The 18,530-nt window shown below is 39.0% G+C and overlaps 1 protein-coding gene across 3 annotated transcripts in view; it reads left to right on the forward strand.

Annotated features, from left to right (window-relative positions):
* Positions 1-18,530, forward strand: part of LRP2 (LDL receptor related protein 2) — a 199,159-nt gene that overhangs the window by 128,975 nt on the left and 51,654 nt on the right. For all 3 annotated transcript variants that reach the window (XM_058714866.1, XM_058714867.1, XM_058714868.1), the window contains 10 exons: positions 1,971-2,891; positions 3,024-3,189; positions 3,572-3,730; positions 4,807-5,093; positions 6,009-6,212; positions 7,327-7,569; positions 9,782-9,907; positions 11,256-11,375; positions 14,562-14,693; positions 16,808-17,009. In XM_058714866.1, coding sequence (XP_058570849.1) covers positions 1,971-2,891; positions 3,024-3,189; positions 3,572-3,730; positions 4,807-5,093; positions 6,009-6,212; positions 7,327-7,569; positions 9,782-9,907; positions 11,256-11,375; positions 14,562-14,693; positions 16,808-17,009 — 2,560 coding nt within the window. The remainder of the gene's footprint in view (positions 1-1,970; positions 2,892-3,023; positions 3,190-3,571; positions 3,731-4,806; positions 5,094-6,008; positions 6,213-7,326; positions 7,570-9,781; positions 9,908-11,255; positions 11,376-14,561; positions 14,694-16,807; positions 17,010-18,530) is intronic.

Consider the following 18,530-nt stretch of genomic DNA (forward strand, 5'->3'; position numbering starts at 1 on the left):
TGACTTGACATTTTCCCACTCTTGCATATAGCAAAATCACCTGCTGCTTTTTATTTTATTATTTTTTAAAGTTTTTATTTAAATTCCAGTTAGTTAACACACAGTGTAATATTAGTTTCAGGCATCATGTACTTACTTTTAAATTAAATTTTAAATTAATTTTTGTTTAATGATATGCTGAGAAACAAATGTATTAAATGTATTATAATTTTTAGAATATGATCCTATTCTATAAAAAATTGGTATCATTGTGTGTTAATCAAGTTGGGTAAGTAGACAGCACTTAAAAATATTAAAATATATTATGAAAATCTAAGTACTCTAATAAGAGTTTATTGTAAATAGTAAATATCATAGTATGGTTAGATAAGGGTTTAATTGGGTTCCTAAATCCCATTTCTGATTACAAATTCCTATATTACTTTTGAGAGTATAGTGTCAACAGTCTATGGCCGATGGGCCAAATGCAGCCCACTGGCTGTTTTTAGTTCCACAGTTTTATTCAGAAATAATTGATATACATCACTGTATAAGGTTCAGGCATAAAGCATGATAGTTTGATTTTCACATATTGTGCACAATAATTCACAATAGGTGCAGCTAACATCCATCATCTCATATAGATACAGTAAAAAGGAAAGAAGAAGAAAAAAATATTTCTTCTTGTAATGAGAACTCTTAGGATTTACTCTCTTAAATACTTTAATATATACCATACAGCAGTGTTGACTATAGCTTTTATGTTGTACATCCTTAGTACTTATTTTTTTATAACTGGAAATTTGTACCTTTTGATTATGCCTGTTTTTGTAAGTAAAGTTTTACTGAGACACAACTGTGCCTATTTGCTAATGTATTGTCTATGGCTGCTTTTTGTGTTTACAGTGGCAGACCTGAGTACTTGTGAAAGAAACCATGTGCTCTATAATGCCTGAAATATTTACTATCTTGGCCCTTTTTGGAAAAAATTTGCCAAGCCTGGATTGAAGGATTTAAATATACAAAGAGTAGATCAGTAACATATTGCATATTGGCCTGATTTCTCCCGAGCAATTTTGATTCAGACCTAGGAACAAAATAGATGTTCCTTGGTAGCAGAATTGACAGTTCAACAATAGGCTTTTGACTACATGGAATCAATATGGGATCACTATCTACTCATACTGCCTTCACACCATTGTGGGGTTTTTTTCTTTAATTTATTTTTCAATTTTTATTTTTGAGAGAGAGAAACAGAGACAGAGAGACAGAGCATGAGCAGGGGAGGGGCAGAGAGAGAGGGAGACACAGAGTCTGAAGCAAGCTCCAGGCTCTGAGCTGTCAGCAGAGAGCCTGACGTGGGGCTTGAACCATGAACTGTGAGATCATGACCTGAGCCGAAGTCAGAGCCCCCAACTGATTGAGCCACCCAGGCGCCCCCCCACAGCATTGTTTCTTTCTAGCATTTACATTGTTTTGTAATGTCAAAAGACAAATGGGTTTTTGTTTTGATGGCTGTAGAAGGTCCATGTGATGAAAACTGCTACACTGGTTAGAGTATACTATTAACTCATGTTAATTCTAAGCACAAAGAGCACTTGATGACATTGATAATGTCAGAAACTGCTGGCTTTCCCTCTTTACTCCTTTCCTCATGTTGGGAGTAGAAGATATGTCATGATAATATGTATTAGAGTCTTTGGAGATTTAGGTGTTAAACATTCAGTTGCACGTTCTGAAAAATATATTTTTCAGTAGAAAGTGGGTTATCACGTTTGCTATAAATTCCAATCTGCTTTAGAAGCTGAAGGTAGGCACTGTCTCTTTAAATTTGAAGAAACAATTTCTTTAATAAATAGTTATTATCTTGGAAAAGATAACATTTACTGATCCAAACCTCAACCTTATATATTTTGTTCTGAATTTGAAAGGTACCCTCTTTTTCCTTCTTGGTTTTGCACTTACCAGCATGCTCTTTGATTTTCCTGCAGGAAACCTTTATTTCACCAATGCTTTCGTGTCTGAAACACTGATAGAAGTTCTGCGGATCAACACCACCTACCGCCGTATTCTCCTTAAAGCCACAGTGGATAGACCCAGGGATATTGTTGTAGACCCCAAGAACAGATATCTCTTCTGGGCTGACTATGGGCAAAGCCCAAAGATTGAACGTTCTTTTCTTGATTGCACTAATCGAACTGTGCTTGTATCAGAAGGCATTGTCACACCACGGGGGTTGGCAGTAGACCATAGCAATCGCTATGTTTATTGGGTTGATGATTCTTTAGATATAATTGCAAGGATTGGTATTGAGGCAGGGGTGTCTGAAGTGATTCGTTATGGCAGTCGTTATCCAACTCCTTATGCCATCACTGTTTTTGGAAATTCTATCATATGGGTAGACAGAAATTTAAAAAAAATCTTCCAAGCTAGCAAGGAACCAAACAGCAATGAATCACCAACAGTGATAAGGGACAATATCAACTGGCTAAGAGATGTAACCATTTTTGACCAGAGTGTTCAGCCCCGGTCACCAGCTGAGGTCAACCACAACCCTTGCTTGGAAAATAATGGTGGATGCACCCATTTCTGCTTTGCTCTCCCTGGATTGGACACCCCTAAATGTGGCTGTGCGTTTGGAACCCTAGAAGGTGATGGCAAGAGCTGTGCCATTCCAACAGAAAATTTCCTCATCTTTGCCTTGGAAAATACCTTGAGAAGCTTACACTTGGACCCTGAGGATCATAGCCCACCTTTCCAACCAATAAGTGTGGAAAGAGTTGCTGTAGACCTGGCCTATGATGACATAAGTAACAGAATCTACTTCACACAATCTTTAGGATCTGGAAACGGTCGGATTTCGTATGTCAATCTAAATTCAGGGACCAGGTCTTCCACTGCCATTATTTCAGGTAAGAGCACTTCAGGAGCAGCTTATATTGGAAATTGACACAGTGTAATCAACACATGTGGATGACCTAGAGGTTCTAAAATGCTTTTTGAGATTCTAATACCTTTGTGTGTGTTTATTGGTATATGTCCAGGTAGAGGGAATCCTGATGGCATTGCCTTTGACTGGATCAATAGAAGAATATATTACAGTGACTACGCCAATGAGACAATTAACTCAATGGCCGAGGATGGGTCTAAGCGCACTGTGATAGCCCACGTTTCAAAGCCAAGAGCAATTGTTTTAGATCCTTGTCGAGGGTATGCTATGGTCTCGTTTATCATATTTCTGTATGTTTATTTCTGGAGGGAGTGGGGCCTGAAATTATATTATGTTCCTAGACAGCCAACATTTTATTGGCTTGAAACACTATAGCTGTATATTCAAGTGTGAAAAAGCATGAATGATTTTGACTAGGAAGTAACTCCTGTTGATGCTGGAAAGGCTGGCCGCTCATCAGGAATCAATGTTCTGACTCAGTAAATCCCTTTTAGGCAAGTTGTGTGGGTGAGAATGGAGTGGGTTTCATTTGCCATATTAATGTCAAATTTGCAGGTAAAGAAGACCGCCATTCTTTTAACCTTTTTAATTATTGTGAGCTTCCTTGTGGTGAATTAATTATGACTCCTTTTGGATGACTAGGTACATGTACTGGACTGACTGGGGTACCAATGCCAAAATTGAGAGAGCCACACTGGGAGGAAATTTCCGGGTACCTATTGTGAACAGCAGCCTGGTCTGGCCCAATGGGCTCACTCTGGACTACGAGAATGACCTTCTCTACTGGGCAGATGCCAGTCTGTATGTGTCTTTCATTATTCTTGTGCGTGTTGATAAGACTTCTTGTTTCTACTTCTAAAGGAAGGATTTGCATAATATGATGAAAATATAATATGCCAAATAGACATGGCCAAAATGTAGAGTCACAGTTTTATGAACTATGTATCAGCTTGATGAATGTACCTGTGAAAATTGGTCTATCATGAGATTGAATAATTATGAACTAGAAAGCATCTAAAGACACATTACAAGATGAGTTAATTTCAATTATAATTACAAATATAATCACTCAATTTATAATCTCCAGGCCCCATGTAACTATTATAAAATATGAATGACTTTTAAATGCACGTTGATATTAAGTTTCCTCTAGGCTTTAGTCTTCCATATCTTGTTAAAAACATTTTCCTTTAGTCTTTGACTATTGGTTATCTTCTCAGATAGGTTTTTCTCAGCCAATTTTGCAATGTTTTCTTATAAACCTTGGTCAATTCTAACCAAGTGTTTCTGTGTTTCTGTGTCAGAAATCTTAACTTATTTTGCTTATTTTCTTAAGATTTTGGTCTTGTGACACTAAGCACCTAACAATCTCATCTTTTCTTTATCTTCTCATTTGAAGCAAGCAGTGATGTTTAAGTGTCTAAGTTTGGATCATTTTAGGTAAATACCTCAAAGGACTAGGTACATGTCAAATTGAAACGGTCATTAAGGGAGTAGGAAGGAATAAGTAATTCACATTTCATTGAGTGACTAATATGTCTAAACATATGTACTAAATATATACTAAACATTGAATTCTGTGCTTTGCATGTATTATTTCATAATATTCTCCTGTTCCTAATTTCAGCCTGGTTCCCTGTGTAGGCTCACTTATAGGCTATATTAATGTTTGGAGATCAGTGATTTATACAGGCCCTTGTTTCATAAGCAAACCAAGACCTTCCATCATTGGATGAAACTTTTTTTCCTGCCTTATGCTACCCTTGAAAAGAAAGCTGGGGGCTTGTGTAAAGGAATGGTTGGAATGGTTAGCATTGGGTTGCCATTTGAGGAACTTCTTATTTCTGGATTGCAACATGTTTCTTGCTTTATTTTAGGCAGAAGATTGAGCGCAGTACTCTGACGGGCACACAGCGTGAGGTCATTGTCAACAGAGCCTTTCATCCTTTTAGCTTGACTCTCTATGGCCAGTACATTTATTGGACTGACTGGAACACAAAAAAAATTTACCGAGCTAACAAATATGATGGGTCAGGTCAGATGGCAATGACCATGAGTTTTCCCTTCCGGCCTAATGGTATTCGCGTTATTGTGAAGAACCAACAGCAGTGTAGCAATCCTTGCAGTGAGTTTAATGGAGGCTGCAGCCATATTTGTGCACCAGGTAAGGCACTGCCCATGAAGATTGAATCATGTAGTGTAATAGTGCTGATGACTGGTAGGGAAGGCTGAGTGATACTCAACTCTAAGAGGTGAAAATCAAAATTCTCCTTAATTTCAGGGTAATTCATAAAATAGATTTAGGGGTTTGTATGTTTAGAGGAAGACTTTGATAGGTTCTATTTGATATGGAGCCCTCTTAAAAAAGGCAATTTTAACTCAAGGTTGATGGAAGTAGAAACATGGAGTCTTTGGCCGCCAAACTTCATGAATTAAATAGAAATTCCATGAATGAGGGGCGCCTGTCTTACTTCGGCTCAGGTCGTGATCTCACTGTTTGTGAGTTCCAAGCCTACATAGGGCTCTGTGCTTACAGTGCAGAGTCTGCTTGGGTTCCTCTCTCTATTTCCCTTCCCCACTTGTGCTCTCTCTCTCTCTCTCTCTCTCTCAAAATGAATAAATAAACTTAACAAACTTTTATAAAAAAAATAAATTATATTACTGAGCTTACCTCCCTTATGAAAGGATTTACTTCTTCCACGTAGGAGGTACTATTATAGTTTGATATTTTATAGTGTGATATTATGTGTTTCATAGTGTGTTTTATAGATAGCAACAGGTTCATAGAAAGATGCATCTTTTGGTACTATTGCTGTATAGATTTTGCTGAGAAGGGAGAATGATTTCTATTGTGTCAGTGCAGGCAAGAGCTAATTGTTTAAAGATTAAGGTGAATTAGCTGTATTTATTAGAATTGGTGGTTGTTCTTCATGGAAAAAGGACTCAGAATATAGTTGAGAGTTGATGGGAAGAGTTTCTATGGCTTGTCTTGTAGTGCATTTAATATAGAAATATTGCCACTGCTATTCTGGAGGGGAAAATAAGCAAATCCTTTGCTTTTTCGGAAACTTTTTTTCAGGTCCAAATGGTGCCGAGTGCCAGTGTCCTCATGAGGGCCGCTGGTATCTGGCCAACAACAAAAAGTACTGCATTGTGGACAATGGGACACGATGTGATAGCTCCAAGTTCACCTGCCTCAATGGGCACTGCATCTCAGAGCAATGGAAGTGTGACAACGATAATGACTGTGGTGATGGCAGTGATGAGCTGGAAATCGTCTGTGGTGAGTTGGACTCTCAGAGCTTTCGTTAGGAAGCAAACTTGTCTTTATGCCATGTTTTTGGTGCAGAATCTTTCTGTGTGTGCGTAGGTTTCAATTTTGTGCCAGTGTGTCCTGTTAAAACTGAAAACTGAGAACGCAGACTATTACATCACATAGAAGCTGGTATATCCACCAGGGAGTAATTTATGATGTTTCAGTAGGAAGCACTTCCTCCGTGGTTGAGAGCAAAGGTGCTGGAATAAAATTCTAGCTCTGCCATTTACAGTCTGTGAAGCCATGGAGAAGTTACCCAGCCCTTCTGAGCTTCACACACCTCCTCTGGAAACTGGAGGATTTTTGTGAGGAGACAGACAATATATAAAAAACACAGCATGGGGTTTGGTGCATGTGAAGCATGACTTAGCATGGAACTAAGAACTCTACTAGGTGATTGTTATCATTTTATTAATTTTCATAGCAGAAGGGTCATTAATGATTTATTGAAATTATTCAGTATTCAGCTTCCATGTGAATGGGGTGAGTAAAACACTGGAAGGTAGCTACCTTTTCCCAATAGACTGTAGGGGCTGAGAGTTTTATTTTCCCTAAAGAGATTGTATTTGCATGCTTTTCTGTGATTGAGGTAAAATTTTAAATTGAGATGACAGAGAATAACGTTTGCTTAAGATAACTAATTTACTTTAAAAACATACACAATATGTTTTGATTAATCTAAAGTTTACCTCATTTTGCACACAGTCCATTTTGCAGCCTATTTTGCTTTAGAAGGTAAGCTCAAAGTACCCATTTTATTTGAGTGTATTTTTCTAGAAATTAGGATTCCTAATTTCTAAATAATATATTGTTTTTTTTAAACATTTATTTATTTTTGAGACAGAGAGAGACAGAGCATGAATGGGGGAGGGTCAGAGAGAGAGGGAGACACAGAATCTGAGTCAGGCTCCAGGCTCTGAGCTGTCAGCATAGAGCCCAATGCGGGGCTTGAACTCACGGACCATGAGATCATGACCTGAGCCAAAGTCGGACGCTTAACTGACTGAGCCACCCAGGCACCCCTCTAATTTGTTGAATGCTTTAATCAAGAAGTCTCGTCAATGTCTTTTCTTCCTTTTAGCATTTCATACCTGCCCTCCGACAGCCTTCACCTGCGACAATGGGCGATGCGTCCAATATCATTACCGCTGTGATCACTACAATGACTGCGGTGACAACAGTGACGAGGCAGGGTGCCTGTTCAGGGACTGTAATGCCACTTCAGAGTTTACTTGCAATAATAGAAGGTGTATTCCTCTTCAGTTTGTCTGCAATGGCATAAACAACTGCCATGATAATGACACATCAGATGAGAAAAATTGCGGTAAGTTCACCAAGTACTTACCGTGGGAGCTCTGCTAAGTTGGTTCCTCTGTTATTTTAACATGGCCCATTCAGTCCATAACCTATCTCAGACCTGGAATTAGCCACTTATCCCAAGAGACCTCATTCCTTTTTGTAGATTTAGAAATTACCACAGTGTTGAGTTGCCCTTCCCTATTTGGCTTTCATTGCTTCCTGGGCTTTTCAGTGTACTAGAGCTAGGAAATATAATTTTTAAGGGAGAAATTATATTTTAATTTAAGATTACGTTTTTTAACTTATATTTTATAAATCCTATCTCTTGTGCTTAAAATTGGTTTCTGATTACATTAACATAGTTACTTTATTGCTTTATTCTACAATAATTTCAAAATGCCTATAATAATTTCAAAATAACCACACACATAATACTACTACCAGTAAATCTAATCATAATCTAAGATTTTAGATGCCTCTTGTTCTTAGATTATGTCCTGTTAGGGATATGTATCCCAAATACTGGTTTTTAAAGTCCTTTGAATTTTTTTTCTCTGAATTGTTATGCTATTAACTTGATGCAGTGTTTGCTTATGTTACTGTTTCCAAATTTTAGGAATTGCTTTCCTTCTTCTGTTTTTACTTCTTAGTTTTTATTTATACAAACTAATGTACATGGTTCATGGTCAAAATTGTATCATGAGGTACATTCACAGTAGTCTTTCCTCCTTGTTCTCTCCACCCCACTCACTCTAAAGTATTCTCAATTTAACATTATTTTATTAATAATAATAATATTATTATTATTATTATTTGACACTGGCTGAAAGAGAACTTTCTATTACTTTTATAATGCAGAAATAACAGCATCCACTTAGGCCAGTTTTATGGCCAGTTCCTTCCCCTTTGCCTTTTCCAGCTTGAGCCATCGACTTTGGTCCCAGGATGTTGCTTTCCCAGTGATGGTGGATCTCATTACATCTGTCATTATAATTGGTCCTGATGTCTTCCACCAGCTTAACCAGAGGTCCTTTGTCTTCTGAGTTAACCTGTGTGACGTTGACAGTGGTGCAGGTTGTCGTGTGGACCAGACATCCCAGCCTGGCCTTCCCCATGATAATGCAGCAGGGAACCCATCTTATGACACAGGGTAGGCAGGAAGACAACCAATTCAATGGCATCCACATCATGTGTAATCCCTACTGGCTGAGCCTTCTTATTATCCACCAAGGTGGTGACAGTATTAACCCCAGCTCCAAGGACAGGCAGCCTCTTAGTGGGCACATCCCCTTTGTTGGCAGCTTTCTTCTCAGCCCGGTCCAATAATCTCTGCTTCTTCTCTTGCTTTGTCTCTGGTCTGTATTTGTGGACCAGCTTAAGCAGTTGAGTAGCTGTCCAAAGCCTGGTTAAACTGGTTAATCATGGGAGGCACTTTTTGATGTTTATAGAGAATAGCCCTTTGCTGCTGCAGCCGGATATAGCTAGGCCATTTGGCAAATTGACTGAGGTCCCTTTTGGTCTGGATGTCCTGTCCGATGCCAAAATTCTTGGGACTTTTCTGAAACGAGGGATTAACCACCTTCTTGGCCTTCTTCACAACAGCAGGGGCTGGGCCACCTTCTTCCCCTTAGCCATCTTTCCTTTCAGCATCTTGGATGCCTCGAGGAGGGACTGATTATTGTTTTTTATTATAAGCATCTCTCTCTCTTATTACACACACACACACACACACACACACACACACACACACACTCACACACATATTGTTTTTCTTACACATATTGTTTTTCCTGCTGTTTTGAATCTTGCTTTCTTACTGTTAACAAATATGCTGGAGATCATACCATCATTACTTGTCAATATATAGAGCTCTTCTTCATTCCTTTTTACAGCTACATATTACCTCATTGTGTGGATATGCCACAGTTTATTTAACCAAGAGTTGAGACTCTTGTTGATGAGTTAACTAAATAATTAAAATTAAAATAATTAAAATAGATGGTTTACTACAAAGTAAGCGGGCTCTCTTCTCCCCTGCCCTTACCAGCTAGAGATACCTCTTTTTACTCTAGAATCTATGGTGTCATGGTTATTGCCTCCGTGATAGCTTTAAAATTGCTCCCCTTTCAGTCTTCCCAGCTATTTTGAGTCCAATAGCTCTATTTTGTGGACATTGTTAATGCTATATATATATGTGGTAGATACGTTCCAATATTTACCTGGCTGTCTTTTCTAAGCTGAACGTGCCTGCCTGCCTGGATATGTAAAATGTCAGACTACGAATATTTGCATTCCTCATTTTTACTTGTGTGACGAAGACAATGACTGTGGAGACATGAGTGATGAAAGCCCTGTTTTCTGTGGTAAGATAACCTTGTTTCTCTTTCTGTGGTTCCCGTGACGCATGTCTTCCACTAATACATAGATATATGGTCTGGGTGTTTGCGCTTTTTGTCACTGGAAATTGACCTCAATGGTAGATGCAGTGGGCAGTTCTTTTAGGATGTGATGAGAGGGGCAGTCCCACTCTCTGTTTTCTGGCTGGATGCCCTACTCCACATATTTTTTCCAGAGAACTGCTCTGACACCTGACCTTTTACAGTTGCAGAGCCATTTCTCCCAGAGACGAGGGCCTTTTGACTTCAGGAACCCCAGGCAGAATTTGTATGTCAAGTCCTTATATTTACTCCTAATATGATTATAATCACCATTAGTAAATGAAATACCTTTTCTGTCTTTTTAATGTGCTTGAGTTTCAGAAATCTTTATTCCATATTTAGCAATTTGGTTCAAATATTTTTCCTGGGTTTGTAGACTGATTTAAAAGGCCTTTCTTAAGCTTGATAACTGTTACTATAAATGGATGCATAATTTAAGAATTTAATAATTCTCTCCAGGCCAGGGTACAGTCTGAAAGCGAGTGTCAGTTGTAGTATAATAGCAGCAGGAGGAAGCAGAATTCAGGATTTAGTCATCAGACAGGGACACATAGATTGGAGACAGGGCTGACCTTTCAGGGACCTCTGCTTCCTCATCAATTTTACCCCTGGAAAATCATCAGATATTATGGATCAAAGCAAGGGAGCCTCGTAGACCAGAAGATTTCTAAGACTTGATTCTAGTTCGTACCCACATAACAATTTAGAAAATACATCTGAACTAGAGTTACCTACGTTTACACAAGACAAGAATCAATATTCAAACATAGGCAGAGTCATTTACTCAAAGGTCCCATATAACAAGGATGAATAAGAACACAGATGTGCTAACTTTTTAGAACCATGGTCTCAACACAGCCAAAGGATGTGTGTGTAGTGAGCTCAGATATGGTCTTATGTTGTTTTTGCTTTTAATATTATTTCAGCAGAATTTATTTCATTTTAGGTTACAGCAGAAAACATAGAACTAAGTCTTCTTATACATTATTTGTGGTTTCGTGTGTCAAACAGATATTTTAACAAATAAAATTTACTTTTGGGTTTCTAGAATCTAGAAAGAAAAATTCTGGAAAACTGAAGCAGTATTGCCTGTCTTCTCTTTCTCACCTACATGTCCCTTCCTGTGGAAAGTTTATAAAAAACCCTTTTCCCAGGCCTCAGTCTTCCCTCCCTGGCACCTGTTACTTAGTTCAGAGATATAGGCAGATGGTTAAGAATGATGGGAACAAGCTTGCGTTTTACTCCTGGGTTTTACCTTCTTTTCATCCTCCAGCTACTCACACATGCAACAATGAAGAGTTTAAATGCACGTCTGGACGTTGTATCCCCAGACACTGGTACTGTGACGAGGAAGCAGATTGTCCTGATGGCTCTGATGAACCTGACACTTGTGGTAAGAGAGTAATAAGCAAGCATGACAAGCATTATGATGCAGCTAGAGAACCTCTTCCAGCTACTTCCACACACAGAGTAGGCTCATGGCTGCCTAATGTTTGCACTCTGCTCTTACATCTTACATCTTAAGATGATGAAACCACTCAGCAGACATTCATTAAAAACCCATTTGTGTAGGGTACTGTGTGGGGAGCTGATCAGGGTGTGGAGGTTGCTGCCTAATAATCATGAAATGAGATTATGTTGGTGATACCCTAATACTGTGCCTGGCTTTTAAACTCCATTAATTTTAATTGACTGTGAATTGGAATTTCTGAATTTGTTTGAGTTCTGGCCCATAAGGCTGTGGGAGGATCCAAGAGTGATTGGAATTATCATATATATGGGGAAGGGGCATATTATGGGCACATGTCCTCCTCCAGTTTATGTGCCGACTTATGAAAGGTAAGGTCCCAGGGTCATCTGAGTTTTCCAAGAAGTTTCAGAGACCCTCTGGTTGTATTCCTGGAGACAGTTGTGCCTATTTATTTGGGGGGTGCTATTAACCTTAAAAGTTCTAATCTATATCCGTACACATTTTTTTAATATAACTGTCATTGCTTTTTTATCTGTCAATAAATCAGTCTACAAACTATGACCATGGCTGGCTGCCTGTCTTTATAATGTTTTATTAGAATGCAGCCACGTTTCGTCTATGGCTGCTTTTGTGCTACAATGGCAGTGTCAAGTGGGTGTGACAGAGAACATATGTCCTGTAAGCCTAAAATATATGCTATCTGGTTAAGAGAGACCTATGCTATCTGGTTGCACAGTCTTCACATTCCTTTTTTTTTTTTTTTTTTTTTAATTTATTTATTTATTTTTTTTTATTTTTGTGACAGAGAGACACATAGCATGAACGGGGGAGGGGCAGAGAGAGAGGGAGACACAGAATCGGAAACAGGCTCCAGGCTCCGAGCCATCAGCCCAGAGCCTGACGCGGGGCTCGAACTCACGGACTGCGAGATCGTGACCTGGCTGAAGTCGGACGCTTAACCGACTGCGCCACCCAGGCGCCCCTTCACATTCCTTTTTAATGGCAGTATGATATTCCATTGAGTGGTTATATTATCTTTGAGTTAACTGCCTCTATTTTAAGCACTTCGATTGCTTTATCTTTTCCCTTACTATAAATACAGCTGCAGTAAAATCATTATATATAAAGCTTTTTATTTGGGGGGTATTTTCTTAGTACCATTTTCATAATTTTACAGCTGAATCCAGAGTGTTTTCTATTCCCGTTTTCTCTCAGGTTCAAATACTGTGGCTAATAGTTGGAGAGTGGTATTTGACGCTCTTTGCCAAGTTCTTTTTTCCCAACATTGAAAGTTTTGTAGAAAGCAAAGGGCATGTAGAGTTGTGAGGATCTATAAAGGAAATAAATAACTGTTAGGTGAGTAGAATAGTGTTAGAGATTGGTTTAGATATATGACTGATTGGTTCAAATATATGAAGAGTAAGTATAGTTTCCAGACTTCTCCATGGGAACCAAAGTCAATAACTGCAGTTGGTACCAGCTGCCTGTCACAATGAAATAAAGATAAACTCAGAATCTATATAGGAATACATTCTCACAATATGAAGGAGTTTTACTTTATTTTTATTTTTTAAAAGTTTATCTATTTTGAGACAGATGGGGGGGGTGGAACACTTGGGGGAGGGGCAGAGAGAGAGGAGAGAGAGAAAAAGAATCCCAAGCAGACTCCATGCTGCCAGTGAGGAGCCTGACGTGGGGCTCGAACCCAAAAACCGTCTGATCATGACCTGAGGCAAAATCAAGAGTCAGTTGCTTAACTAACTGAACCACCCAGGCACCCCGGGAGTATTATTTCAAAGAAATAGTAAGATGTACACAAAAAAGCAAAACTTTCATTTTCTTAGACTTCTCTAATCTCACTCCCCAGAGATAATCACTGCTAAGGGTGAGTGTGAATTCTCCTTACCTTTTTCTGTATATCCTAATACATAGTTTCAAAAACACACACAAATGGAGACCTCACTATGCATATTTGTCTGCAGCGTTGCCCATTTCAGCTTAACAACATCTTGTTAGCACTTTAGCAAACACAAAGCTACTTATTCCTTTGCCCTGCCATCTCAAGGATGGACGGCCCGTGTGTTGTTTTCTTTTCTTAACTGATGGATGTTGAGGATATTTCCATTTTTTCACTATGAAAAATAATACTGGAATGAACATCCTTTTAGAAACCTCTTGGTGCATATGTGGGAAGATTCTTAAAGGCTGGATTTCTAGAAGTATGTTTTGTGTGTGTGTGTGTGTGTGTGTGTGTGTGTGTCCGTGTGCCAAAGGGACCGTGTCTCTTTGTAGGCTGTAGTCATGTGTACTCCTTCCTTAGCAGCTTATGAAAGGTCCTGTTATCCTTACTCTTATCATTGGGCTGCCTTTTTCATAGTTAAAATTTAATGTACTTTGCCCTAGGTTAATTTTGAGAGGTCCCTGGGTGTATGGACCTGTGACAAATAGTTGATAGGGACATGTGGGGTTATGATGGAAGAATTTGAATCAGTGATGGCTAATTTAAAGCATAAGGGTGTCTTATCAGTTTAATTCAACAAATATTTCTTGAGCACTTAGGTTCTAAGCACTTCCAGACTATGTCAGTAAAGAATTCGAAGATCCCTGTCCACATGGGGCTTATATTCTAGTGAGGGGGGACAGGCAACAAAACAAGTAAGCGAATTGTATAGCATGTTGAAAGGTGATAAGTGCTATGGAGAAAAGCAAAAATGAGAGCAGGAATACGGGGATCAGGCATGCTGGGAGATGGTTTGTGCCAAACAAAATGTTTTTGAATGAAAAGTAGATTTAAGAATGAAATGAATGAAATAGTTATTTACACCCTCTTGGGAAAAGACTGTTATTCCTCTATCATGCCTGAAAGGGAATATCGAGTCTCATCCTGGTAACAAAAGATAATGAGAGCTTTGCACTGTCAGTCAAGTACTTCAATCTCAGAACACTGGTCATTGGTACAACACTCATTGGAAGACCCAGCATAGCTGTACACAGCTGGGTAGTGCTCTGTTTCAGGTTTTTAGACAGTCTGTGGGATAGCAGGCTTCTGTTAAGATTTTTGGACTACAGACCACTTTTCCCCTGAGAGTGTTTTATATCTTTTCTCAGAGTACCATGAAGCAACATGTTTAAGTAATGAGTTCAAGTGTGACAGTGGGAGGTGCATACGAAGAGAATGGATCTGTGATGGTGATAATGACTGTGGGGACATGAGTGACGAGGATGAAAGGCACCACTGCGGTAAGTGAAACCATTCATTCCTCTGCAGAGTCACATTCCATGGAAGGTTGGGAGATTAGTTTTTGTGTCTTTGGAGAGTATGATTGTCAGCAGATTCCTCTTTGGTTGTGTACTAGTAAAATGTTACCATTTTTTTCCACTCTGAAATTGTTTGATAGCATCCACTTCAATGCTTTAATCTGATAAAAATTATTTTAATATTTTTTTCTTTCTCTTGCATTTAGCTAACAGAAATAATGTCCTACATTTCTGAAGCAGATAAAGAGAACTCAATCTTTTTTTAAAAATTTTTTTAAATTTAATTTTTTTTATTTTTTAAGTTACATCCAAGTAAGTTAGCATATAGTGCAATAATTATTTCAGGAGTAGATTCCAGTGATTCATCCCCTACATATAACATCCAGTGCTCATCCCAACAAGGGTTTTCCTTAATGCCCCTTGCCCATTTAGCCCATCCCCCCACCCACAACCCCTCCAGCAGCCCTCAGTTTGTTTTCTACATTTAAGAGTCTCTTATAGGGGCACCTGGGTGGCTCAGTCGGTTAAGCGTCCGACTTCGGCTTAGGTCATGATCTCGCAGTCTGTGAGTTCAAGCCCTGCATCAGGCTCTGGGCTGACAGCTCAGAGCCTGGAGCCTGTTTCGGATTCTGTGTCTCCCTCTCTCTCTGACCCTCCCCTGCTCATGCTCTGTCTCTTTCTGTCTCAAAAATAAATAAATGTTAAAAAAAAATTAAAAAAAAAAGAGTCTCTTATATTTTGTCCCCCTCCCTGCTTTTATATTATTTTTGCTCCCCTTCCCTTATGTCCATCTGTTTTGTATCTTAAATTCCACATATGAGTGAAGTCATAGAATATTTGTCTCTCTCTGACTGAAATTTTGCTTAGCATAATGCCCTCTGGTTCCATCCATGTGGTTGCCAATGGCAGGATTTCATAAGAGAACTCCCATTACCAACAGAGCATGGAACTCTTAGCTAAGATGTCTTAGAAGAGCATCTTTCCATGGTAAAATGATAAAAACAATGGTTTGCTGATGTTTGCGTTTCATCGTAACCCCTTATGTCATTGACTTTGGTGATTGTCTATAGCTCCACATGTACTCAGTCCATTAAAATGGGGAGTTGGCAGCTGCACAAACAGACTGTGGCATGTACTTTTCTCCCAGCTCCACTCAGCAAGACACCCCCTCCTTTTGTCTCCCATTCATCCACAATGAAATTGGATAAAATACCAGTTCTTTTATTCTGCAGGCATTAATGATTAGCATCTCATCTTTTTCCTAACAGTTGTCATGGTTGCTGAAAACTCTTGTTGACATATTTCTCTCCTATATACCCTAAATCTACTTAGGTGGTAGCTGTAATGTAGTTGAAAAAGCGCTAAATTTGGAGGAAAAAAAAAAAAGACCTAGGTTTGAAGCCCTAGGTCTTTAGAAAGGTCTGTGACTTGGACTCATCTGGTTAACCACTTTGAACTTTATTTTTTATCTGAAGAATTGGCATAAAAATACCTATCCTGCATTGTGTTTTTTTTAAAGTATTTATTTTGAGAGACAGAGTGTGGGGGAGGGGCAGAGAGAGGGAGATAGGGAGAGAGCAAATACCAAGCAGGTTCTGCACTGTCAGTGCTGAGCCCAAAGCGGGGCTCGATCTCATGAACTATGAATTCAAGAGTTCGATGCTCAACTGAATCACCGAGGCGCCCCTCACGTTGTGTTTTTGTAATTACAGTTTGTTAGCCAAAAATTGTTATCAAGTATAGGGCATTTTTGGTGTAAAGATAACAAAATGGGAGTAGTTTTCTGAAGCTCCAAGAGAAATACATGATTTTAGATCAATTATATGGAAAACTAAGCGAGGTATTTATTTCCTACTTCTGAAAAAAAAAAATCCAAGGTCCAGAGCAATTAAAATGGAATTTAGAAGGTATTTTTTTATTATAATCTTTTATTATGATAGTGATTTGTCTATTTGTCAATGTGTTTTTACCCTCATTTGCTTTCATCCCTCAGGCTATTAAATAACATAAAGCAAGAGAAATAATGGCTCAGAATGAATTCAACTGCTAGAATGAGTTGTCATGTGGTTTCTGATTCTTGTGTGCTTTGGTTTCAGACAGTCACAGCTGCTCAAGTTCTGAGTTTCTCTGTGCAAATAATGTGCCTCCATCCAGGAAGTGCATTCCCCAGTCCTGGGTCTGTGATGGTGATGCGGATTGTACTGATGGCTCTGATGAGCATCAAAATTGCACAAGGAGATCTTGCTCTGGAAATGATTTCACCTGTAGTAATGGACGGTGTGTCCCACACTCATACAGGTGAATTGGGGATTAACAAATTTCTCAGTAACCTCAAATGTCCAAAGGGGCAGGGGTAGCTTATCCATTAGGCATAGTGACCACAATGCCTAGGGTCCATAGAAATTTTAGTGGCTTATAAAAATTTTTGGATTTCTTTCAAAATCAAAGGAAAAAAATGAGAGTTTAGATCAAATAAAGTATTTTAACATATAATATTAATATATTTGCCTTTGTGCCAATGTGATCATTAAGTACAATTTTTAATATTTTCATGGAGAAAGGGGCCCATGATGGTAAAAGGGTTTATGGCTCATGAAAGTTACAATGTGGACCTTGCATAGAGGGCCAGGGAGATTAATGAAGTGGGCTTGATATAAGAAAATTCTTTCCACAAGTAGGTGACACTCTTGGTTTTCCACTTGGAATAGAGGAATGGGTACAAGAAATTCCTCATTTTCTTTTCTCTGCTATAAGAAAAATAACAAAAGAAACATGATCATAAATGGAGCTTGGCACTTACAGCCAATGAAACAGCGGGGAGAGGAAGGTGAGGTAAACTGAGAACACACCTTCTAGCTAAGAGATACAAACGCTGTTCAACATTGTGTGGGAGTGCTGATCTGTTTTTAGAGAAATTGGAAATATAGATTTTCATATGGAATAGTCTGATTTTAAGTGCTGGAAACAAAATTTAAAATCTGAAGAGCACTACAGGTCAAATAGATTCAGTGCCCAGCCTGCCAGCATCGGAAACCTCTCCTGTAATATTCTGTTGCTTGATTTCTTGTCACTTTCTCCAAATGGGCCATTCCAAAGGTTTATACTTTTTTGGTGCCCCGCCTTCTCACTATCCCCACATGGCCAATTTTTGGATATACAGGGAAGTAGAGCAGAAAAATGATGTGTAGATTTCAATCCTGATGGACTAGGGGAATAGTAAGAACATTAACAAAAGGAGGGGGTTCAGGAGGGAGTTGGCTCTATGTAGACAGCAAGTCTGATGTCGTGGGACTTCCTGAGGTGAAAATGTGTATCAGGCATTTGGACACATAGAACTGGAGCTAAGAAAAGATGTTGCATGTGCCAAGGCCTGTTAAAAGACATACATGCATACGGATAGCAACAGGAACTGTCAGCTTACAGTCTGCTAAGGAAGGAGATGGAAAAGATACACAATGCTGGTGCAAGATTAGAGCAGCCGAGCTTCTGGAACCATGTGCTTTGGGGCAAGCAGGCCCTCAACAGTACCCGGAAGTACTTCTGGAATCCAGTGTGGTATGGAACTGTGTGTTCATGATGGTAGTCCTGAGGAAGCCAGAGAAGGTCAAGTTGCGTTCTGTGAATGCTGCAAAAGGAGCAGGGACTTGGCAGGATGACGAAAAAATGGTAGTGACGAAGCCCAAGTAGACACAGCTGAGAGCTGGTCGTATTGATACCCTGAAGACATTCAGGAGACAGAGCTGTCTCTTTTAGTAGTGAGATTGCGTTTCAGTATGCTTTGTCTATATTTAATGGATATGGATGTGTTCTGTAAATGAA

The sequence above is a fragment of the Neofelis nebulosa genome, chromosome 2 (genome assembly GCF_028018385.1).
Source record: "Neofelis nebulosa isolate mNeoNeb1 chromosome 2, mNeoNeb1.pri, whole genome shotgun sequence".
NCBI lineage: Eukaryota > Metazoa > Chordata > Mammalia > Carnivora > Felidae > Neofelis > Neofelis nebulosa.